Here is a 24,495-nt window from a genome sequence, read left to right on the forward strand (position 1 = left end):
ATAATCTGGGAGAACCATCAGGTATAAATTTTAGATTTGTTGTCGTAGGATTTTAGTTCAAAATACCAACTATGATGAGGCAAAGATTTTAAGATTACTTCATCCAGAATGCATTATGAAAAAGAGAATAACTGAGTATTAAAGTTATCAAGTCTTATTTTAAAGAACTCACGCTCTACCAGTCTTCAAAATAAACTGAGTTTCATGGAAGAGATAAATAGTTACATTACCAATTACTTCAAGGCATGCTCAGTTTTTCTGTAAACTACATGCATTTGTGAACACTCAGTTCATGGGCTGATTTAAGCCATGCATGGAGTTGCTGAGCTGCAGAAGTATCCTTTTTTCTTGCACTAAGCAAGTCCTCACAGTCTTGTTGATTGAACAACAAAAGTGTTAATACCTCACTAAAAGTTGGCAATGAGATTACAAATGGATACTCAGCTCCAGTACCGTCTTGATATCGGCATCAGCCCAGAATAGTTCTAAAGATCTGTCAGAAACTTAGAAAAATTACTGGCAGTACCATGTGTGTATCATCACATGCAGGAGAGCAATTAAAGGTTGTCAACAAATGTACCAATCTTGTCAAAGTGCTTTGAAATATTCTTTAATATATGGTAGTTAACTTTCCCTAAAAGACAATGTAAGCACATCCAAGAAACTGCAGTGTTATGCTGCTACACAGTGCTGTCTAAGGTTAGCTAACTGCTTATCAGAATCACTTCATCTTCAAACATGTTTGTTTTAATTGAGGAGGGGATTTATCAAGCCAATCAAAATATCTGCAAACAAAACTAAGGTCACAGCAATATTTAGCTAATATCCCCCATCTGAACCAAATGCCATGACTTTGAGACAGACGGAGTGTTACATTCCAGTCAGCCTTGTAACTATCACATTGCAAAGACACATGCAAGTGAAATTTGTCTACAAATTTTAGACAGTTCAAAAGATGCCTAGCCACAGGAGCTGTGAGTTCAACGCTGCCTGCAAAGCTCGCTTAAGAAGACACATGAACGCTTACACAGTGAGCCTGAAGCTTGGTCAGGTATGTCTGGACAACAACAAAAAAGAAACACCTAGAATAATGCCCTGATCACAAATACACTTGCAGGCCAACTATAGGATTTGTGTAGTCCTGCCTTATAAATTTACACTGGTGAAATAAACAGTACCTGAGCTTGAACCCCATTGAAATCTGTGAAGGCTTTACTCTTGGACATATGCAAGCTGATCATGTGTGTAAAAAACTTGACAGATAAATCAGGAGAATTTTAAAAGACTTTTGAGGAAATGAACAAAGGGATTGTTATATAATTTCACAAGCCATGTAGGGAAAAAACCTGCAATAAGTTCCCAACATTTTATTACACTTATTTAGTACTTTAAATTATCCTGTCCTTTTAAAATACCTCCTAGTTTTTGATAGACCTCCGCTATTCAGAATTGATGCTTATTTCATGAATGAAACCACTTTCTTTGCTTCCTACAGAAAGCTTCCTCCACATTTGAAGTCTGTCCAAATAGCATTTATGTTCCTGCACAAATCATAAATATTTAGAATTATTTTTTAAAGTTTAATGTTTAGAAATATTTTTATTGGAAGCTCATTTAAACATGAATAGAACTAGCTGAGCTCTCATAAATTTTAAAATGAAATTAAAATTAATTTTTGTTGAGCATTCACTTTTCTTACACTGTTCAAGCAGCTCCCAGGTCTAAATTATTCTGGTTTTACTCAAAACAGCAGTGGTAAAGATGTTATGGATCAATATACACATATATATAGAAGCAAAGCAATTAGCAGTAGGTTTTTAGAAGACAAGCAACCATGTAACAAACACAATATGAGCTCTGTTCCAGAACTACACAGCCACTTAAACTCTCCCTAAGTTCCACAAGACTTCTGAATGCAAAAGACTAACAAGATTGGCTCTATAGTAACGACATATTTTTTGAAATTACTCTATAATGATATTTTACATTATCTCATTAGCACATAAATTGCTATTTTTAAATTGGGATAAAGCTGTAATAAATCATTACACAGTTATCCGTACCAGTAGTAGTAGTGGTTATAGTGTTAAAGTTTACTTTGCATTACTGATGATAATATTTTTCTACATAACCCTATAGGCAACATCTAATTACCTGTTTGTTGCTGTAAAATAAACTGCTCTGCTAACAAGTCACTTCTCAGGGATAATTGTGGTCAGCTAAAACTCCTGTATTTTAGGACAAATTACCACATTTAAAGAAAGACGTATTAACAGGAAGTGTTGATTCACCATCCCTGGAGGTATTTAAAAGACATGTAGATGCAGCACTTAGGGATATGGTTTAGTGGTGGACTTGGCAGTGCTAGGTTTACAGCTGGACTCGATGACCTTAAAGGTCTTTTCCAAACTAAATGATTCTACAATTCTATTCTATGATTCTTCGAAGGTATCAGTGAGAAAAATAAAAAACACTCATTCTTCCTGCATAGAAGAGAATGGGCTTGAACAACAGATAGAGGTCAAAGCCCTCCACTTGCTACAGCCAGAGAAACTCTGACAGAATTGTCATCCCTATGTTTTAAGATCAAACTACCAAAATGGGACTGCAAATGAAAATCAAAAGGATAATCAAAAATTGGGTGCAGACTTGAAAGAATGTTTGGATGACAGCAATAGCAGGATGAGAACACAGTCTTCTGAACAAGGTATTTTATTCACGTGCTAGGTTTTGTTGCCATTCTGTCCAGGAGTGTGAATCACAGCGTGCACATAAATGGACTCCCTCAATTAACTATAATCACTTTTATTCTTCATATCCCACCACCACCACCAATCAACCTTCAACACTATTATCTTTCATTTACCTTTCCCTAATGTACAAGCTGTAATTTTTCCATTATTATGTGTTTTGGGAATGAAAACTGTAGATCTTAAAGGTTAGCCTGGTTTTACAATCAACACCTAAAGTTTCCATTTTTGTTTTACTTATATTCATGGCTGTTTTACTTATATTCATGGTGGCACTCACAGAGTTACAGTCAACGGCTCGATGTCCAAGTGGAGACCAGTGATGAGTGGCGTTCCTCAGGAGTCAATATTGGGACTGGTCCTGTTTAACATCTTTGTCGGTGACATGGACAGTGGGATTGAATGCACCCTCAGCAAGTTTGCCGACGACACCAAGCTGTGTGGTGCGGTCAACACGCCCGAGGGCAGGGGTGCCATCCAGAGGGACCTTGACAGGCTTGAGAGCTCGGCCTGTGCAAACCGCATGAAATTCAACAAGACCAAGTGCACGGTCCTGCATGTGGGTCGGGGCAATCCCAAGCACAAATACAGGCTGGGTGGAGAATGGATTGAGAGCAGCCCTGAGGACAAGGACTTGGGGGTGATGGTTGACGAGAAGCTCAACATGAGCAGGCAACGTGTGCTTGCAGCCCAGAAGGCCAACCGTATCCTGGGCTGCATCAAAAGCAGCATGGCCAGCAGGTCGAGGGAGGTGATTCTGCCACTCTACTCCACTCTCGTGAGACCCCACCTGGAGTACTGAGTCCAGTTCTGGGGCCCCCCAACATAAGAACGACATGGAACTGTTGGAATGAGTCCAGGGGAGGGCCACGAAGATGATCAGAGGGCTGGAGCACCTCTCCTATGAAGAGAGGCTGAGAGAGTTGGGGCTGTTCAGCCTGGAGAAGAGAAGGCTCTGGGAAGACCTTATAGCAGCCTTCCAGTTCCTGAAGTGGGTCTACAGGAAAGCGGGAGAGGGACTTTTTACAAGGGCATGTAGTGATAGGACGAGGGAAAATGGTTTTAAACTGAAAGAGGGTAGATTTAGATTAGATATTAGGAAGAAATTCTTTACTGTGAGGGTGGTGAGACACTGGAACAGGTTGCCCAGAGAAGTTGTGGATGCCCCCTCCTTGGAAGTGTTTAAGGACAGATTGGATGGGGCTTTGAGCAACCTGGTCTAGTTGAAAGGTGTCCCTGCCCATGGCAGGGGGGTTGGAACTAGATGATCTTTAAGGTCCCTTCCAACTAAAACCATTCTATGATTCTATGAGCCAGGAGATCCTATGTGATATCGTAAGACTGAACAATAATAGAATTTGTTTCTGCAAGTCTATCAAGCTAGCAACCAAGGTTTGGATGAAAAATAGCAGTCATAAGAAAATCACACAATTGCAAAAAAGAGCAACAATATTTTAAAGTAATACGTGCAGAAAGTTTTCCTTGTTTAAAGATGACAGAATAATTCATTAGTTTGTGCCACAAACTCAAAATGGCAACTGTAGCACTATACATCTGCCCAACTTACAAATACTTGCTCAGAACCCTGTTTAAAAAAAAAAAAAAAAAAAAAAAAAGAGAGAGAGAGAGAGAGAGTGACTTCTAAATACACTTCTACGCTCAGAAGAACCAGCATAGTCTAGGTAATTGCAGAAGGCAGGAGAGAGAAGAAAGGAATTTTCTTATGTAATTAATGTCTCAGACTTTCTTGACTCTTACCTAACTTTCAATCCGTGCTGTCCCGAAAGTCTGTGTGCTATACTCCTCTCAGATTTCTTAGGTGAATTTATGAAAAAGAAGAGAAAATAAGAACTAACAGCTGCTACATATAGTTTTGGGTCTGACAGTTTAGATGAAGAGTTTGGCAAACATTAACTGTCAACCAAACTTTCCTGCCTACAATGTCACTCAAGAAAAATATTCAGCCTGAGCTTGTATCAAGCCATTTCAGCAAGCAATCACTGTCAGGAAATAAAACTCTAAATAACAATTACCTGTGTAAATGAATTATTTACATTCACAAAGAGAAGGTAGTATTGTAAGGGACTTTGCTGTTAAGTACTTGGGTAAAAGGCCTCTCCAACACAAAACCAGTACATCTTTGTCAACCCAACAGACCACAAGCAAGACACAAGTATTGAAAAGATACAAGTGGCTCATTAGAAATGAGAAAAAAGAGTAGTTCTCTGCAAAGAACTGTATTACTTGGGTTAGATTATGAGATTAGTTTCAGAAAAACAAAGTGTTTGAATACTGAAATAATTCTATATATTGAAGTACCGTAAGCTTCAAATTAAAGTGTTGCTTTCCAGCATTTAATTTAAATTGTGTTCTAAAAAAAAGCAAAAAAGGCAAAAATAAAAATTGTACTTGTTAAATAATTAAAAAAAACCCACATTATCTTTTTTTTTAAAAGCAGTTAAAAACATTAAATTAGAAGGCTTCAGGGTCACTGCATTGGAATAAAACTTCTCTACATATTCTCATATTCTTTCAGCATGGCACATTAAGAGTTTTACCTGAGAGAAGGATGAGTAAAAAGTAGGGTGTTTCCCCTGACAGCTGAGAAGCTGTGAATCAAACCAGGTCAGCAACCAAACTCAGAAATTCCCCTTTACTCAGCTCCATGGTTAAGTGATTAGAAAAGCAGAAAGTCGGCATGAAAAAACTCTCTGTCAACACCCTATCCTAATAAAAAATGTTCCAGTGCTAGATTTTGAAAGAGCCTGTGTCTGATGCACTATACTGGCACCAGACCAGGATTAGGTGCTCAGGATGCAACGAACTTATATATTTATGTCACATTTTAAAACTCAAACATGGACTATAGTTTTCAAAATCTAAAACTGCGACTTTGGAGTGGCCATAGAGTAGTTTACCCCTCATTTATTAGCCTTGTTATTAATATTCTAGAAATGTTCATGACAAAGTTTGCAGAAGAAAGCATCAATTACTGAAGATGCTAGACAATTAGAACTCCTGCAGACAATCGAGAAATCCCTTCTATCCTCCCACCTAGAACAGACATTGTTCTCGTTTGCATCGAATAGCAACCCTTTCCTCAGGAATATTCCTCTCCTCACATAGGTGTGCTTAGACATAATGCATAGGAAATGACTGGCACTAAAATAGTCTTCATATTTACTGTCTTGCTCATGGAAATGGACAGTTAATGGATTTCCAGTTTGGTGGCTGAATTAGAACAAAAGTTTTCTGAACTAAAGATGATCCACTGTCCCAAAAGAAGAAAAAGGGAAGTATCAATGAGAACAATTGAAACATTTCTGATTTCTTTCTTACGAACTTTTCAACTGCTGAGCTCTCACTATATGCAGCCCTGTTTCCTAGCTGACTCTTAGCCACAGCACTCTGCATCCTCACCAATGGGTTATTCAAGTTCCTTCTTCCATATAAACCTAGATTAGACTAATCTCCACAATCTTCTGCAGTGCCCAATACTACAGAAGTTGGATCCAGGACTACGGCTTTCCTAACCTGAGTGCTGCCATAATACAAACGAAGTTACTCCCTCTCTCCTTCTCATTGTGTACTACCTTTACACACTGATTAGCTCTTCAGGTACAACTGTCTATAATCAACCCCTAAGTGACAACTGTCCTCTCACTGCTTCCTGTTGTGTCTGATACTGTCTCTCGTAGGCTAGCTCAGAAAAAGACTTACAGCAGAAAGTAGTAATTTGACCTTGCTTGACAGTTTACAACTTTCTCTGCACTATGATATGGGAAATATTTTGATCTGTGAGGCAATAAGCAACCCTCTGTCACCACATACAGGGAAACCTTGATGGAGGTAATATAAAGAGTATCAGGTATGGCAATCAGCAGCTAGTAAAAATAACTTGACAGTCACAGTGGTAATAGCCTGTGGTGCACTTCAGGGTTTATTTCTGTGTGGCCTGCTAGAGATGCAGGTCAGAGAGAAGAAAGGTTGTGATACTGCTTCAGAACTCAAGGTTTTCATTAGGATTGTACTTGAAAATGCACATCTCGTTTAAAAAGCAACAGAATAAAAGTGCCCACTCACCCAACAGATCAGCTCCTTGCATACACTGAGAAACTGCTTAGATTAGTTACAGAAAGAACTTTTAACTGCCTGAAAAGAGAACTGCTGTTAAACCCTGCCAAGCCGGTACAGTAAAGCATGTCAGACAGAACTTACACTTCTGTGTTTGCCGACACAAACAATCCCACCTATTTCTACCAGCTACATTTGTACAAACCTATTCAAGGTACTGAGAGCTGCACAACTGTGTGTGAGACTGCTCTCGTCTTCAGAAATTTGCCTAATGGTTCTAAAGATACTTGAGGAGCAAAGAAAAACAGCTGGACTCTCAAGACAGCTAGAACTGTCAGAGTCAGGAGGTATATAGGCATTAAATCAAGGGGTGTACGTACATGTGCATATACATATATATACACATATATACACATATGCATATACACTTTTATACTTCAGAGTGAACTTATTTGGGCTTACCAATACACAATAAATACAGGGGACCACTAGAGGCTGCACAAATATCTAGAGGATCCAAGAGGAATCTTGTTACTGCACTATAATCAAAAAGGAGGGAAAAGCAGGCATTAGTGGTGAAAGCACCTCAGAACATAAGCTGATAAAGCTTCTTCAACATGTGCAATTCACAGCCTTCCCTAATATAGTGATACATTCGAGAAACAGAGAATGCAAACATGCAGTACAAATTACCCCACTACTTTTTTCTACCCTTTCAGTGAATAATATCAGTAAAATCAGTATTATTAATGCTTCTTCTGTCTCTCCCATAATGCTCTTGCCTCAAGTTTGATTTGATGCCAGCTTGACTTTTTTTTTATAAAGTAAGAAGGCAGGCAGCTTAGAAACCAAGTGCTAGAAAGTATAGGAAAAATAAATTAATACGATAAACTACCACATTTGTACAAGACTTCTATTGCATTAAAAACAGAATGCAGTCTTTTCGGTTCTGGCTGACCATTATAAGAAGTATCAGTTTAAAAACTTGCTGTCAGTTAAGTAACTGTGAGGCACAGGAAGTTCATTCTTGTAAATTTCTAATCATTGATTTGGGTTTTTATCTTATTTTAGCTTTATTTCTAATATTTATGATCACACTCTGCTTTCCATTTCCCTGGGTAGTTTGGGTACATTAGAGTGCAGTCCCTTCTAGTTGGCTTTTCTCTTACCAGCATTATTTTGCTCCAGCCTCTGAAATAGAAATTAACTGAAACCATTAAACTTTTGCTGGTAGAGTATAAATAACTGCAAAGATCATTGGTATAGCTTGAAATGCAGGGGAAATAACTTCTATCATTTTTTCTATTATTTTTTAGGCATTTTTAAAAAATGCTAAAACAGAAATTAATCACTTTCCTAATACCACTTTCTCACGTTAGGAACACAACAGGGTAAGGTAATGGACGGCAGTTCTGTCTGTTTGTACCTAACAAGTGTGTGTAACTTCTTATTCTGGTCCTGTTGTGTTCTGGGGAAGGTATTTCAGGAGCTGGGAAAAAAGGCAGGTAGTCACAGGAAGGCTGGAGAGCAGCTGGTCAGACTGCAGGATGTGTGTTTTAGAATATCCTTTGCACTTTAAATTAGAGTGCTGAGGTAACTGACTGCTTGTTAGAGATGCTTATGGAAGAGTTTTGTTCTCTAAAAATTACTGGTGAAATAAAATGTTTTATTTCAGATTAGGAGGTTGAGATAAAGAGGAAAGCTTGAAGTTTAGCTCAGCTTATGAACTAATCTTAACATAACTATTCTCTTGTTGTCACTGAAATTTTGGGCCACATTAGTTATTGTTTCTTAATGAACAAGAGGCAAAAAGATCTTTTCTTTGAGGTAAGCAAACCAGCTACCAAAAGGCAACTCTTAAAACTTAATGCTCCTCATGCTCCAAATCAGTACCACCCACAGCTCTGAGCCTGGTCTAGGGTGAGATTTTTTTCCTCACGCTACTAATGTCACGTTTCAGAAACCTCTCACATACTAACTTTTTTGATGGGTAAGGTGACTTTCACAATGAAAGAAAAAGATAGCGTATTATCTTCCACATGTAAAGCTCACTCAGGGAATGTGACTGATTGGCAAAACTTTCACTTTGGAAGAATACATTGTGACAAACTTTCTGTCTGTTTAAGGCAAACTCCATTCCATACGAAGATAAGCACGAAACAAGGTAGGGTAATAAAAGTAGCTTTTATTTTCCAGGACTCCGTTGTGGACTAAGCTGTCCATTAAGGAAGGTTTCATTCAATTAAACTGACTTTGAAGGAAATATGTTTTGTCATGTGCTATTTAATTTACCTGTGGTTTGCTTCATTGTTTTTTTTTTTTAAAGTAACAGATTTTATAACAGTTAATCAAATATAGAGGAATGGCAAAAACCTGGTTTATTAAGAGAACCCAGGTAAGACTGAGATTTTTCTAGCTGTAATTATCATCATTCCACTCTGTGGCCTGTTGCTTTGCCTCTTATTTCTGTTCTCATTTTATTAATAAAAAGGAAATAAAATTTCAGGGTCAGAACTTAGTCCTACTAAATGTCAGGACTTAAGCCAGTGTGACATGGGGAAAAAAAAAAAATCACTCTTACAGAGTAGTAAGCCTTACTCCATTTAGAAAATATTGCGTCTCCATTGAACAGGTCTTCAGTTCGAAGGACTTTGAAACGAACTCCAGAGTACCTGCCTACGGAAGAAATTTTAAGACCTTCATCATTCAGAAGGGGTTTACTTGTTATCTGGGACTGGTGCCTTTTAAACCATGCAACAAATCCACGACTCAGTCTTATAATTGTAGGTGGCAAAAAGTGGGTGGAAAAGATGCTTTGTCTCTGTGAAACACTTTTCTTTTTGATCTAATCAGTACACCGGTATAAGCTGTTCAGTGTGAGGTGCTTTCTTTTCCTTTTTTTTCAAGTCCAAAAGGCGTGTATGTTCTATGGTATAATGGAAAACTGCCAGATGCCACCATTAAAATGAAATCCCTCACAAGCTGTGATAGTTATGGAGACCAGAACTCTGCCAAGTGTGTGGCCACGGGGGATGCAGTCAGACATTCCCCTGCTGGTAGAATGCTGCTTTGTTTTCAAAGACCAAAGGCCCCTTTTAGCTAGACAGGTTCTGTTAAGGTGTCAGGTTGCTGATAGCCTTCACAGGGTAACTATTTTGCCTAATACTTAGGTTGTTCAATCCACTCTTTCAAAATCCGGACTTGGAACCTTGCAAGTGATGCCTGTACTGCTGAGTATAGACTGAGCATGTGATCTGACCGACAGTCCTATACATGAAAGCCTAGGCCAAGTATAGGCCAACATAAGAAAAAAAGAAAGGACAGAGCAAGTCCTGGTCTCGCATCTTAGCATTGAATTACACGCTCTTTATAGTGGTTTAGATGGGCTGGGCAGGGGAGGAGGAAGGAAGGTGTCTGAGTGTCTGTTCACAGGAGTTCATTCACTGATGGATAGGCTCCTGACCCAGGGGTGACATGATTACTGAAGTACTCAGTGCCCATAGCATGGCAAGCAGGTGCTCAGAATATGCCTGTATAGTGCCAGGTAGTACCTGGGCATACCTGAGCTAGTCAAAATATCTGCTGCCTTGGGAAGGATGAAAGATGACAGAAAAGTCACTGCCTGTGCCAGCATGCGCTTCAATACCTTCTATTTGCCACAGTCTTCTCCTTCTCCCCATGGGCTTTGACTTGCAAAAGTGTGTTCCAAAGTGATCCAAAAATTGCAATCCTTTGAAAGCACAAAGAAGTCTATTTTCCTACGCTTTTCTGACTGCATACAGAGAGAAGATAATTTCTTCAAGAGAATTGCTAAAGTTATCCACTGTTAGAAATAGTGGCTTTGCAATAAAGGATTGGAAAACTGAGTGAACAGCGATGGGATATGAAATGGTGAGTGTTCCCTGCCCTGTGGGACAGCCAATTTACTTGCAGCACTGCAGAAGTGTAAAGGCCCTAATAAGTAGCTGACTGCATGTTAGTCCTGGATTTAACCCTCAGCGTCTTTTATTGACTGCACTTCTGCTTGATTCTGAGAATTACTTCTCTCTTCCTCCACTGGTTCATTCCATGCTTTCTATAAATTCCAAAATACGCATTTTCTTATTGTATGCTCTACGTTACCTTGTCCACTATTTTTTCTCTACTGCTTTAACTGACATGTATTATGCTTTAACTGATTTGTATTAATACTGGGACCTTCAGGGCAGGAACACAGTTCAGTTGCCAGGACAAATTTGGAGGATAGTTTGGAGGATAACCTTCTCCCAGATGGAAAGGAAGATATGCTTGTGTGTGAGGCACCAGCCAGCAGTTCAGGGAAGTTAGCTATAATGCCTGATTCTCTCTAACATTCCCCTTGTGTTCTACTTGACAGATGCAGCAGCTCCTCAGCTTCAAAAGGGCAATGTTACTTATCTGCATCAAAGGTAGGAGAGGAAGGAAGAGGGACCAGGGAAGGAAGCAGAGGTGAACTAACTTCTCTAGTGCCTGAACAACCCTTAGCTCAAGTTCTGAAATAGCCAGATTCCTATCAAAGAGAAAATGGCCTAGGACTGAGATGCTTGATAGAAATAGATAGATGTAGTTGAGAATTGTAAAATCTCTGTTTGGTACGATACATGAGGAGCTGTGTAATTTAACTCCTTTCTCTAAAATAGGATTTATGAAAGTTTTTGGAGAGACAAAAGGAATTATCTTGGCAACAACAATTTTCCAGTGCTGTAGGATACGTCTGACCTCTTCTGATTTTATGGCAACTGCCATGGGGACTTTGAATGATTACTTTGCCCCACATAGGCATAACATAATTTACTCTGCCTGAAGTCAGTGATCTGAGGACACAGTGTACAAAGTAAGATAAAAAATTTGTCTGAGAATGTTTTCCAGATTTTGATATGGGTGGGGAACTGCATTAAAGCACTTCTCCATTAGATATTAAAGATCAGCTAAATCCAGTATGACAAAGCAGAGAGAGAGAGATAAATGTCACTCGGTGTTAAAAACAGACACATCTATCAAATATGATCTTTGTAAATACTATGGAATATCAAAGGAACAGCTATGAAAAAAAAATAACAAAACCCAACAAAACTTTCTTTCATACCACAGCCTAGGTGTTTTTCTGGAACTGTTGTATTAATGTGTACCTATGAGACACTAATAATTGTAATGGCAAATACATACAGATGGCTCTTACTTCCCTCTAAACTCATCCAACGGGATCACCTAGAAAGTATAACAATACGTGTGCCATCAGCAAAAGGTAGTTTCACCTATAATCAGTGGTTGGAATTCTCCTTCTAATCTCTGCAAAAAATTAGGAAAAGCAAATTATATTAGGTGGTTGTTTTGAGCTTTTCCTGTTCCCAGTTCATTCTGAAGTATATGCAAGGTGCAGTAAATGTAAATGACAAGTTATTTCTGATTTCTTTCATACAAACTTACTGTGAACAAACTGAACAGCAGTTGTGCTATAGCCATTCTGATCTGAAGATGCAAACAAGGCAAACGGGGCATAAGCACAAAAAATAAAAAAATACTGGTTTGAAACACACAACCTCATTATACAAATTTTAAAAGAAGGAAAAAGAAATACCTCAAAATGGCTATATGCAGGTATCTACTGGCTCTTATCTAAATTTTATACCTCTGTGTGGTAGTACTGCCCACAAGACACTGCCATTCTATCAGATTTCTTTGGGAGATAAGATGTCTGCTGGTTTTGGGAAGAAAATCTCTAGAGTTGCCCTGTACACTGGCAAATCCTAGTGCCACCTTCTCAGCATTAAGAAACATAACTTTCATGATCACATTTTGAAGGGAGTAGATGCACATTCTTCTCTTGCTGTGTCCTCCTTTTTGTTTTTAATATACTGGGGTTTTGATCGCTGCTCAGAACGTGAAGTTTTTCACATGCATGGATTGGATGACCAAAGAGGTAAGTATGTTCCTAACTCTGCCAAAGACCTGCTGAATCCTTTAGAGCTAGCCCTTCAATATGTCTGCTCAAACTCTGTACCAAGCAAACCAGAGTTTAGCACCCTAAATTACCACCACATCTTCCCATGAGAATTAGTATTTTTTAAATATTGACTTGGAAATGAACTTCAGCCAAAAAGACTTAATCTCCTCTTTCCCAGCCATTGGTGCACACTAACCAAAATATAATGTATTTTCTGCACCCATAGATGCTTTCCCTCACTTGTGCATAAAGGCGTACTTACTTCCAATATCTGGCCGTAGCTTTTTGTCATACTCTCTCAACAGCTTGTTTAGTATGAGAGTCACATCTGTGTCTTGCGTTTTTGGAGCTAAAACCCATTTTTGGTTACTTGTTCCATCTTCATATTCATCCTCTTCAACCTTTCTAGAACTGCAATAACAAATCAAACAAATAGATGTTACTTTACACAACTAAAATCTAAAATTTACATTCTGGGTAAGTCTCCACACTCATCTGAAGAAGATATAGGTATCTCCCTTGGCTTTGCATCTACTCAGCCTTAGGCTGTTTTTGCAACAGGATGTTCCCATTAACAGTTGTTGGGTGTTTGTGGACGGGTCATCACTAAGAATTCTTTAGAAACTATCTTCTGCCAGTCTCTCAAAAAAATTATACTCTGGGAGTTAATAAAGCTGTCAGAGTAGTATTTTATATCGTGTATTTTAACCAACCTCTCCCAACTAGTTAGTTTACTATATACTTTTACGAAAAGCGAACATCTGCAGTATTATTTTATATTAATACATCAAGACAATTGATTCATCTCTTGCACAAAGGCTAATAAGAGTACTAAAAATTTAGATCTTTTAATACTTCCTGATCATTTTATCCTATTAATAAATTATTATATTCTCAGTGCCTGAATTTCAGAGTTTAATGTATTATAAGGCTTAGAATTAAGACCTTGCTCCTTGAATTTAAGATGGATTATCACAAGCACACAAATACATTGCATAAATTAATCTGAATTTCCCTGAAGTTTTAATGACTTTTTTGGAAAAAAAGTACTACACTAAGAGTTGCGACTCCTTTCCTTCATAGGTGGATTATTTTTCTTCTCAGAGTATGCTAATACAAATGTGGAGAAACTACAGTTTGCCCAGAAATCACAGCTAGAGCTGTTTTCACACAAGACTAATTTCATTTGTGCGGCTTTTTGTGCACGAACAGTAAAATGTTGATTTGAAGATGTATCTTTGGTATCTTAGAAACCAAATCTGTTTGGTATCTCTCACTGGAGAAAATCTATGACAGTTAAACTGAGATGAAGTTATCAGGAAAAGAGATAACCCCAGTGGTGGAACCTACAGCAGTAATCATGTGTTGCTTCGACCTGCAATCGCCCTGGTGATACGGTATCATTTCGCAACCTTTTTACACAAATGTCAATAATTATGCAAGGTGCAAAGCAATGGAGAATGAGAGGCACCAGCCTTGCTTATTCATGGGATGTGCTACACACATCAGAGCAACCTCCTTTCTCTCTCTCCCTCTCCTCTACATAATGACTCTAGCATCTTTTAAAATATCTCAGATGTCCAGAAGACTCAATAGACACTCTATAGTAACAGAAAAAAAGTGAATACACATAAAAATTTAACCACGGAGCATCATCAACCCTCAATATTGCTTGTAGGCCACCATTCAAGCACTTAATGAAACTTTTAATTGAAACTGCTCTACAGCCAATATGCCACTAAGGATTAGCCATGAATCACTTAACACGATCTCACAAATTGCGAGTGCTCTAGGTACGGTTTCTTTATAAAAATAATTTTGAAACCTAGCCCCTGAGGGTTTTCTACAGAGAGAGCTCATATAACCAAGTTGCAAAAGTAGAGAAAACTTAGGGGAAATTTTGAACAGATGAGCATTCTTTCTCTGTTAGTGACTTGGTTTTTAATAACCTGATCTTTTTTCTATAATTCACCCAACGAGCATTAAAAAACCCCAAGAAGATGTTTTTGGTTTGGTTTTTTTTCTCCCTCAGATTCATGACAAACCCTATGTTTTAATACTGCAGTTACAGAACCATTCTTAAAGGAGGCACCATCTCCATACATGGTTGATATTTCAGAGCTGAAACCCTGCAGTGGTGCTGAATTGCCAATAGGAAGGAGCACAAATCATACATCTTTTTCTGCTACACCCACCACAACTTTACTGGAGGCGTTCAGACTGCACGTGGAAATAAGAACTGAGTTCAGGTAGGATCAAGATTCCCATTTCAGGGAGCTGCTTCTTTATAACCAGTCACTAGTAAGAGTCTAAGCTCTGACAGAGCTTTTAAATCCCCTCACTCTAGCAGCTTGTTTCCTAGAAAGTACCTCCAGATGATGTAAATTCCTGCCTACCTTCTAGATTAAGATTGGGGGTGTGAGAGGTTCCACAGTGAATCAGACTAATACACTGGATACATATTTTCCATGGTGTTCTGTTTTCCTCCTTAAGAGTTTGTTATTTCACTTCCCTTGCTTGCCTCTACACAATTAGGCTCCCTGAAGGCACTTGAGGTTGCATTTTCACTTGCAGCTTTACTAGTGACTACCAAATTCCCAGCATATTCCTGCTGTCCACAGAAACAAGTGCAGGATGATGGCAGGCCTTTCTCAAATTGAGGAGGAAGAAGGGCTGCACACTTTCCCCAAACTCCTCAGGGGCCACTAGTTTTGATGCTGTGAGGAGACAAGAGAGAAGGCAGTGCATAAACTGCAAAGGAGGAAGGCTGGAAAACCCTGAGAAGTTGTGGGGAAAAGGTTTGTTTCCTGCAACACGTGTGCCCAGGACTTGCTCTAGGGGCTGGCATGAAGCAGCCTCTAGTTCCTGTGGAGATCTGGGAGAGAGATGCCACTCGGGTGTGGGGCAGGCTACTGAGAAGGAGAAAAGGGAAGGGAAGGGAAGGGAAGGGAAGGGAAGGGAAGGGAAGGGAAGGGAAGGGAAGGGAAGGGAAGGGAAGGGAAGGGCCTCTGAGCACACCTGCAGCCCGGTTTGTGGCAGATCCTGCGGGGGACGCTGAGGTGACACCTTTGCGTGGGTTATGCGGTGGACGCCCTTCCCAGTGCCTTGGACAACCACCGGGTCCGAAGGCGAGCCTGGTCCAAAAGGTCACGGCTGCAGCTGCCGGCTGTCCCCCTTTGGCTCCTCACCGCCTGCCGTTACAGGAGCCCGCCGGGGAGACCCTTCCCGCCCCTGAGGGGGTGCCGGGGGTTCCCCGGCCCGGTCCCTCCCGCCCCCCCTCCGCGGCGGTTAATGGTAGCCGCCGCCAGACACCAGGGCACCCCCCAGCACCCCCAGCTGGTCCCGGCCGCTGCGCTCACGCTTCCCTCGGCTGCCCTCTCCCTCCTCACGCCGATCCCCGGCCGTAGGGCGCGGGGGGAAGCGGGGCTGCTGGCCGCCCCTCGCCGTGAGGGGAGCCCGGCAGCGCCTGGCGCCGTCCCGCCGGGTGCCGGGGCCTGGCAGCCGCCGGAGCGCGAAAACTTTCTGCCGGGCCGCCTCGGGACAGAGCCCCGGCGGGCGACCTCCGGCTTCAGGCGGGGCCGGGAGGGACAGCAGCGGGGCCGCCACGTCGGCAGCACCGGCAGCGGGGCTGCAGCCGGCCGGGGAGCCAAGCGGGTCCCGGGGAGGGAGCGGGGGAAGCCGCGTTTGGGAATAAAGCCCTGGCACGGCGCAGGGGAGGTGGGGAAAAGCCCGCTGTCCTTCCCGGCGCTATTTTGCAAACTCCGGCGAGCGGGACTCCAGCCCGCAAGCCCTGGTGCAAGGGTATAGGAGAGGGGGTGGAGGGAGGCGAGGGGAGTGCGGACTTACCAGGCGTGAAACACTGAGAGGAGGAAGAAAACCGGCAGGAGCTTAGCGGACATGATCCGGACAGCGCTGGCCAGGTGAGAGGTGTGGCAGGACGAAGGAAATGTTGCAGGATGTTCACATGAAAGGGAGAGGGAGGCAATGAGGTGAAGCTCTCACCCTCTCTTCCTCGGTATTCTCAGCTTTATACCCTGAAGAAAATACCCCCTTTCACGCCTCTCCAGGAAGGGAGGGGGGAGGCGAAGAGGAAGGAGAAAAAAAAAAAAAAAAAGAAAGAAGTGGTACGAGGGGGAAATCCCCAGCGGAGCGTCTGCCAGGGCCAGGTATAAATCAGGCTCCACCGTCTGACAGGTGTTCAGCGGGCACCGAGCTGCGGCGCTTCCCCCTGCCTGGCAATCAGTTGCCGTGAGCAGCGGCGCGGCCCCTCCCGCTCCCCCGGCTGGCGCTGGCCGTGCCCCCCAGGGCTGTGCACGGCGCGGCGGAGCCCGGGCCCCGCCGGGCCGCGGGCGCCTCGGGGAGGGGTGGGCCGGGCCGGCCCGGGCGGAGGGCGGGCTGGGGGGAAGGGGCGCAGCTCGCCCCCGCCGCGCGGAGCGCCTGGCCCGCGGCCAGCCCCGCAGCGCGGCACCGGAGCGCTGCCGGGGGCCGCCCCGCATCGGGGAGCACCTCGTCCCCGTTCCCTGCCCAACAGGTACACGCCTCGCCGGCAAGGCAGCGGGGTTGGGGGAGAGCTGGGAAGTGAACCCTGCCCCCGCCCCGGCGGGCGCACACACGCACACGGGAGAGGGGGAGCAGCACACTCGCCAGCCGCAGTCAGATGCCAGCCGGCAGCGGGGATTTCTCCCCGCCATCACCCCCGCCCCCAAACCCCGCACTCACTTGCCGAAGGGGACCCCAGGGCGCTGGAGGTGCTCTCTTCAGACGGAGGGAGAGGGGTTGGCGCTGCTTCTGGTTTCGGGGTGGTCGGAACCACGGGTACCCCGATGTACATATAGACGCAGATCCATGTAATCGGTGCGGCTAGAGAGAGGGACCTACAGTACAATCTTCCGCAGACAGACAAACATACACAACGCAGCGTGTTTGCATATGCCTCTATATCGAGCTGTATATACGTAGAAGTTTGCATGCACTGTACGAATGCATGGATACACATATATATGCATAAGGTGTGCCTGTAAAATGTATACACAGAGAAGACAGAGAGATGCGGTAGACCGAGCTACATGGATTTATGTGTATATTGGAAACTTAAGAATAAATTCGGATTTTCTGCTGTGAGAACTCGAAAGTGTGACCTCAGCCAAGTGTATTCAGGGCAAAAATAGTTTGGGTCTGGAGATCAGGTGTCTTTCTACCCTACTAAGAACAACACAGATGTGTTTTTTAGCGACTTCAATTCTCTCCAGGTGTGTGGAGCTTTGCACCAGGCGTCAGGGTAATACGAATATTGCCATTTGCTTCCAGAAACGAAAATGACAAAATTTCACTTACATGACCGTAATCTGGAAACAAAAAGCTCTGCTACAGGTACAAAGAGTGATCGTTTTTATGTTAACAGAAATCTCGGAAGCATAAAGCTTTACTTCCTCCTGCCTTAGACATAATTTCCAAGTTCTGGGGGAGTCGATTTTAATTATGACATTACATTTTAAAAAAAATAAAAAGTTCTGCTGGAAGATGCAATCTTGCTTTCAGAATAACTCCTACATGATGCCTAGAAGAGCCGGCTAGAGAGAGTTCTGTTCCCGAAGTTATTTATTGAAGGAACGAAACATCTTAGGGAAAATCCGCTGTAAGCCAGGCAATTAATTTCCAGTCATGCACTTCACGGGTTTTTTTCAACATAAACGTCTCTTTACTAGATTATACAGCAGTTCTTTCGTGTTGACTTTGGCTAATTGCAGTTACTGTGAATTGCTAATAATCGCTTGTTACCAAGACTTGTGCTCTTTCCCGTCGCCAGCAGAGAAATGCAGGTGGACTCCAGACCGCCTGCTGGCTTGAGAAAATAGCGGCCGGAATATCAAAGGGGAGGGAATGGACGGCGGGAGCTCGGGGGTCGGCTGGATTTCACCAGGAATAGCTGTGGGAACGGGGGCTCTTTCTCTCACGCCGGTCCGCGGCTGTGAAGTTTGCGGGGCGTGCGGGAGGCGGGACGGGGCGAGCGGGGGGAGCCGCCGCCTCACAGCCGCGGGGGAAACTCCCGCCGGTGCCGGTCCCGGCGACACCGGACTCCGCGCTGCCGCCAGCATCGCTGCACCGCAGCTCGCTGCGGCCGAGAGCGTTTTCAGGCACCCGAAGGTTTTCTGAAGGCTGGCGTTTATGGAAACATCACTTGGGGCTCCGAGGTCGCGGTACGCACATCCCGGCTCGCGGTGCCTGACCCTGGAAAGCAAGGAGGGGAAGCGCCCCGCGTACAGAGAGGGGTTTTGCCATCGCCGGCTACCCTTGCGCTGGCCACGTATATAAAAATGTGTGTGTTCACACACACTCAAATCGAGTAAGTAACAGCAGAGCCCGTCCCCGGCGCCCCCGCCGGGCAGCGCGGCAGAGCGAACCGCTGGGGCGGGGGCGACCGGGCCGCGGCAGGGGCCGCCTTCCCCTCTGCCACTGCCCGGGTGGGCGGCACAAATAGGGCAGGTGGTACCGTGGAAAAAATACCCGGAGGAGAGACACACTAGCGGCGATTCGCAGAGAGATGGCGCGCCCGGATCCAGCGCCGCCTCCCCCGCCGGGGAGCCGGGTGCTGGGCAGCCCTGCGCCGCGGGTATCTCCGGCCCCCTTCCCTCCTGGCCGGCGGTGCCTTCCCCGCTCCGGCGGCTCCGCCCGGCGCCGCTCCGCCTCTTCCCTCCCTCACCGCCTCCTGCCGCGGCGGCGGGGGCCTCTGGCGGCGGCTGCAGGAAGCGCGGCGGGACCGGGCGGGGCGAAACCGGGTGGGACCGGATCACCGCCCGGCCCGGCTCCAGCCAGCGGCAGAGCACGGGGTTACCCCTAATTCGGTGACCGTGTGCCGTTAGCGGTGCTGTCTGTGGTCATCAAGTCACTCAGCCCTCCGGGAAAACCCTCACAGTGTTGGACTGACCGCTCCCCTCTTCCCTTGCAGTGTGACAGCAAGCCTCAAGGCTCGAGGGGGGTTTTATGGTTCATTAATTATTGCCTCCTTCTCCTCAGGCTGTAAGGAAAAAAGGTGATGTTTAAGATTTTCTTTCTGTTGTCCTCGGTGGGCTATGTGTTAATGCCAAAGGAATACTTTAGCACCACTCTTTATTATACCCTCATCCTTCAGTCATTTCTACTTTTCCTCTTTTCTTCGTACTCACATGCTTTTCTTTCTTTTAAGCACACCCTCTGCCCTTGCTGAGCCTTTTCAAACTGTGGATTGGATTGTGAACTGGCTGAAGGAAAGAAGCCAGAGAGTGGTGGTCAATGGGACAGAGTCCAGTTGGAGGCCTGTGTCTAGCGGAGTCCCTCAAGGGTCGGTACTGGGACCAGTACTATTCAATATATTCATTAATGACTTGGATGAGGGAATAGAGTGCACTGTCAGCGAGTTCGCTGATGACACCAAACTGGGAGGAGTGGCTGACACACCGGAAGGCTGTGCTGCCATTCAGAGAGACCTAGACAGGCTGGAGAGTTGGGCGGGGAGAAATGTAATGAAATATAACAAGGGCAAGTGTAGAGTCCTGCATCTGGGCAAGAACAACCCCATGTACCAGTACAAGTTGGGGACAGACCTGTTGGAGAGCTGAGTAGGGGAAAGGGACCTGGGGGTCCTAGTGGACAGCAGGATGACCATGAGCCAGCAGTGTGCCCTTGTGGCCAAGAAGGCCAATGGCATCCTGGGGTGTATTAGAAGGGGTGTGGTTAGCAGGTCAAGAGAGGTTCTCCTCCCCCTCTACTCTGCCCTGGTGTGACCTCACCTGGACTACTATGTCCAGTTCTGGGCCCCTCAGTTCAAGAAGGACAGGGAACTGCTAGAGAGAGTCCAGCGCAGAGCCACTAAGATGATTAAGGGAGTGAAACATCTCCCTTATGAGGAGAGGCTGAGGGAGCTGGGTCTCTTTAGCTTAGAGAAAAGGAGACTGAGGGGTGACCTCATTAATGTTTATAAATGTCTAAAGGGCAAGTGTCATGAGGATGGAGCCAGGCTCTTCTCAGTGACATCCCTTGACAGGACAAGGGGCAATGGGTGCAAGCTGGAACACAGGAGGTTCCACATAAATATGAGAAAAAACTTCTTTACAGTGAGGGTAACCGAACACTGGAACAGGCTGCCCAGAGAGGTTGTGGAGTCTCCTTCTCTGGAGACATTCAAAACCCGCCTGGACGCGTTCCTGTATGATATGGTCTAGGTAATCCTGCTCTGGCAGGGGGATTGGACTAGATGATCTTTTGAGGTCCCTTCCAATCCCTAACATTCTGTGATTCTGTGATTCTGTGATTCTGTGAAACTGTGTATTGAGGTGGGGATCATGACCATCCAGCACACGTTTAACAAAAGAACATTTTATCATACCCTGTAATGGTACTAAAATGTTTATATTCTCTAGCACAATAAAATGGATCCACATTTTAACTTACTTTTTGCTGCATTTTCACAGAGGATCCCTTTCAACCTGAGGGATACCAAAGGGATACCTTTGTGGCATTTCTTGTGCAGGGGCTGAAGTAAGAGCCTCTGAAAGCAGCTGTGCAGGGAGCTAGTTAGCATAAAAAAAAAAGGGGAGAAATGCAGAGGGAGGGAATGGGGCTCACAGATCAAATGTCTCACTTGCTAGAACTGTGTGCCCCCTTTCTAGCAGTGAACAGGTTCCTGAAACTGGGCAGCTGAACTTTTCTGTGATTAAATGTTGAAGGAGAGCCCTCACTGGTGGTTTTCCTGGCACCCCATTGACTGATGCTGCCACCTACACCACGAGCAGCACCGGAGGGGAGCTTGTGCTGCTCTGAGACAAACAGGGAAGGAGCTGAAACCTGTCTGCTACAGCTCCTGGAGTCCTCCAGCTGGAGGCTTATTAGAGATTTAGTAGAGAATAGAGTCAGTTTATTCTGGCTGAAGGTCTCTGTCACTCCTGCTGGGAGCACTCTGCTTTGTACAAATAATTAAATCTGCCTTGAGGTAGGAAGTTGAACCTCAGAGGTCCATCCAGACGCTTTCTGTGTGCCCTCAGCTCTGTCCTTCAGCATGGGGCTCACCGCTCTCTTTGACCCATGGGCAGGATATGGAGAATCCCTCCTGGCACTGCCGTGCTGCAGCTCTTCAGCAGCTTTGGGTACTCTGGCTGGCAGAAGCATGGGCATAGAGAGCAGGCAGGCCTGGACTTCTAGGGCCGCACAACCCCTGGGCAGTTGTTCTGTGGACATCAGTAACATCAGCCTGCACTGAATGAAGAACTGAGCCCAGGTCCACTGAGTCCAAGACTGCTGTAGGTGGCTGGTTTCAGCGTTCTTTATTATGTATGTGACAAGTTAGGCAATATTTTTTCTCTTATGTGTAGTACATAAATTTTTCCCGCCTACAAATGCAGCCTATCCAGTGCATTGCAATTTATCGGCATTTTTCAAAAACTCTCCAAATTCAGCTAACTGAAATGAGTTGGTATCTTCGATCAACATTCTTAATTTCTTTTTCACTTTGTTTTTGGCCAGGGCCAACTTAAACAGCAACTTTTAAGACATGATGACTGTGAGAAGTGATAATTGCTTTTGAGGATGTCAAGGAAAAGGCAAATAATGTAGTCCAGAGTGGGACACTTACACTTGAGTCTAAATTAGTGGTAATCCTAGGAAGATCCTTCAGAAGTCCTTTGGGCTTCATAAAATCTAACTTCCATTCTTTCTTTCTCAAAATTGAACAAATGCCCATAACAAAATAGTGGAAGATGCAAAACTGGTAAGGCAAGGATGTCATCTGAGACTGCCACCATGCAATGGCCATATTTAAGTATATGTAGTGACATAAATACACATAAAAAACTAGAAAGAATTCAAGCAATTTGATCAAACACTCCTTTAGAATAATCCAGGTTCCTCTGAACATTTCAGTGTCAATTCCAATCTGAGGAGCAAGGGTGTTAGGGGAAATACACCCTTATTACAAAGAACATTATCTCCTGATTTCAAAAACAAATAGCTGTGCAAGTGCTACATTCATCTTGTCTGCATAAACTGAATAGCAGAGCAGTTTCTTTCAGTTTTCTTGAAAGTTTAATTTATATGTTCAGCAAGAATTTTTGAAAGACAAGATTATTTCATAAAATCATTTCTTTCTTGGTTTTGTACAAATATGTATAGTTATTCCACAGAGGGCATATTCCATTTAGAAAAAAGCAGAACGCAATTCGAGATAACAGAAGAGGGCTAAGCTTTAGAAAATACATTGTTGCCTAAATTCATCCTTGGAGTAAGCTGGCAGAGCTCAAATATCAGAAATAAAACCCATTTCCATTGTATTCGACTTGTTCTTTCATTCTTAATGGGCGCAAGTGAGGAAATTTGGCAGTAGAACTGCACACACTTACTCTCCAGTGCTGAATCGTTGTAATTCACTTTTCAACTCTTTTTTTCATGAAAGCGTACAGGAAAAACCCCATGACAAGCAATTCCTATTTATTGCTCTCTTTGGCTGTGACTAAGCTATGAAGTAGATGTGCCCTGCCGAGTCCCAGCTCACCCATACTGGGGACAGTGACACAGCTCCCCCCACTCCTGAAGGCCCTGGCTCCTTCCAGGGGAAACCAGAGGAGGTTGATGCACATCCAGATACCGCCCCAGCCTGGAGCAGGACAAGGCGAAGGTGTTTACTTTGAGCCAGAATCTGGGAAATGCTCCCATCTCCCACAGTTCAGATGCCATCAGTGAGTAATGGTCTCCCACACAAACAGTTCCACTGACTGCAGAGAGATTTAAATTGTTAGGTGTTATGTAGTGCAAGGCAGTGGCATTTAAGTATTCCAGCCTGGAATCGATCAGCTTATTGAAGCATCTCCCAAGCTATGGGACAATACCTACTGTTCAGGCAGGAGCACACGCTGCGAGGTGGCTGCTTCTTCTTCTGTCATTGCAGTACTCAGCAAGGATTAGGAGTGCGTGGGATTCTTTGAGAAACATAAGATAGGTGGCTTCTTCAGGAAACTTCGATCTGGTTTAGCAAATCCAGGATAACAGAATGAGCTCTAATAATTATTTTCTGCCTTTACCTTCAAAGACAGAAAGCGACAGTTGATATAACTAGAAGTGATTTATGTACAAAATGTCTGTGGTACCATATGCCTTTGGCAGGTAATTATCAGGTCTTCTACACATCAGGTAAACTCCAATAAACTGTTTACCAAAATAAAGCAAAGGGCCTGATCCTGTAGCCATGAGACTCCCCTGTTCGCAGGTAGTTCCATATTCAGTGAAGACAAGGACACCCTCCAAGTAAGTAAAATTGGTCAGATTTAGAGGTCCTGGCACTGAGTCCTGCAATGGAGACCAGAAAATGATGCTGAGCCATTCAGGGTAAGAGCCATATTTGGATGTAAGCAAATAAAACAAGCACAGAAAACCCTCTGAGGCAGATAGAATGACTCTGGAGTTGATGCTGTAAAGATGGTTCTGAGTTTCTCCTTCATGTAGGGAAAAGCCTCACACTGGAGGTTTTTGTGGAAGTTGGAGGAAAGTGGAAAGCAACTTCCTGTTATTCTTTCTCTTTCTTGTTTTGGGATTCATGTGTATTCAGACATCCTTTTACCATGCATGGTGTCCTCTGGAGGTTGACAGATTGCTCATAGTATTCAGCAGTGTAGTAAATACAGCCTCCGTATTGTCCCAGAAGCACTCTGGTGCCACTTTCACAAGTACTCTGTAGCCTAGGGCTGA

At 43.9% G+C, this 24,495-nt stretch overlaps 1 protein-coding gene across 1 annotated transcript in view; it reads right to left on the reverse strand.

The window, feature by feature from the left end:
- Positions 1–16,685, reverse strand: part of GABRG3 (gamma-aminobutyric acid type A receptor subunit gamma3) — a 366,619-nt gene extending 349,934 nt beyond the window's left edge. Inside the window, exons 1-2 of the mRNA XM_068423230.1 lie at positions 16,633–16,685; positions 13,049–13,197 (exon numbers count right to left, since the gene is read on the reverse strand). Coding sequence (XP_068279331.1) covers positions 13,049–13,197; positions 16,633–16,685 — 202 coding nt within the window. The remainder of the gene's footprint in view (positions 1–13,048; positions 13,198–16,632) is intronic.
- Positions 16,686–24,495: the final 7,810 nt, after the last annotated feature.

Source organism: Nyctibius grandis, chromosome 2 (assembly GCF_013368605.1).
Source record: "Nyctibius grandis isolate bNycGra1 chromosome 2, bNycGra1.pri, whole genome shotgun sequence".
In the NCBI taxonomy this organism is placed as follows: domain Eukaryota; kingdom Metazoa; phylum Chordata; class Aves; order Nyctibiiformes; family Nyctibiidae; genus Nyctibius; species Nyctibius grandis.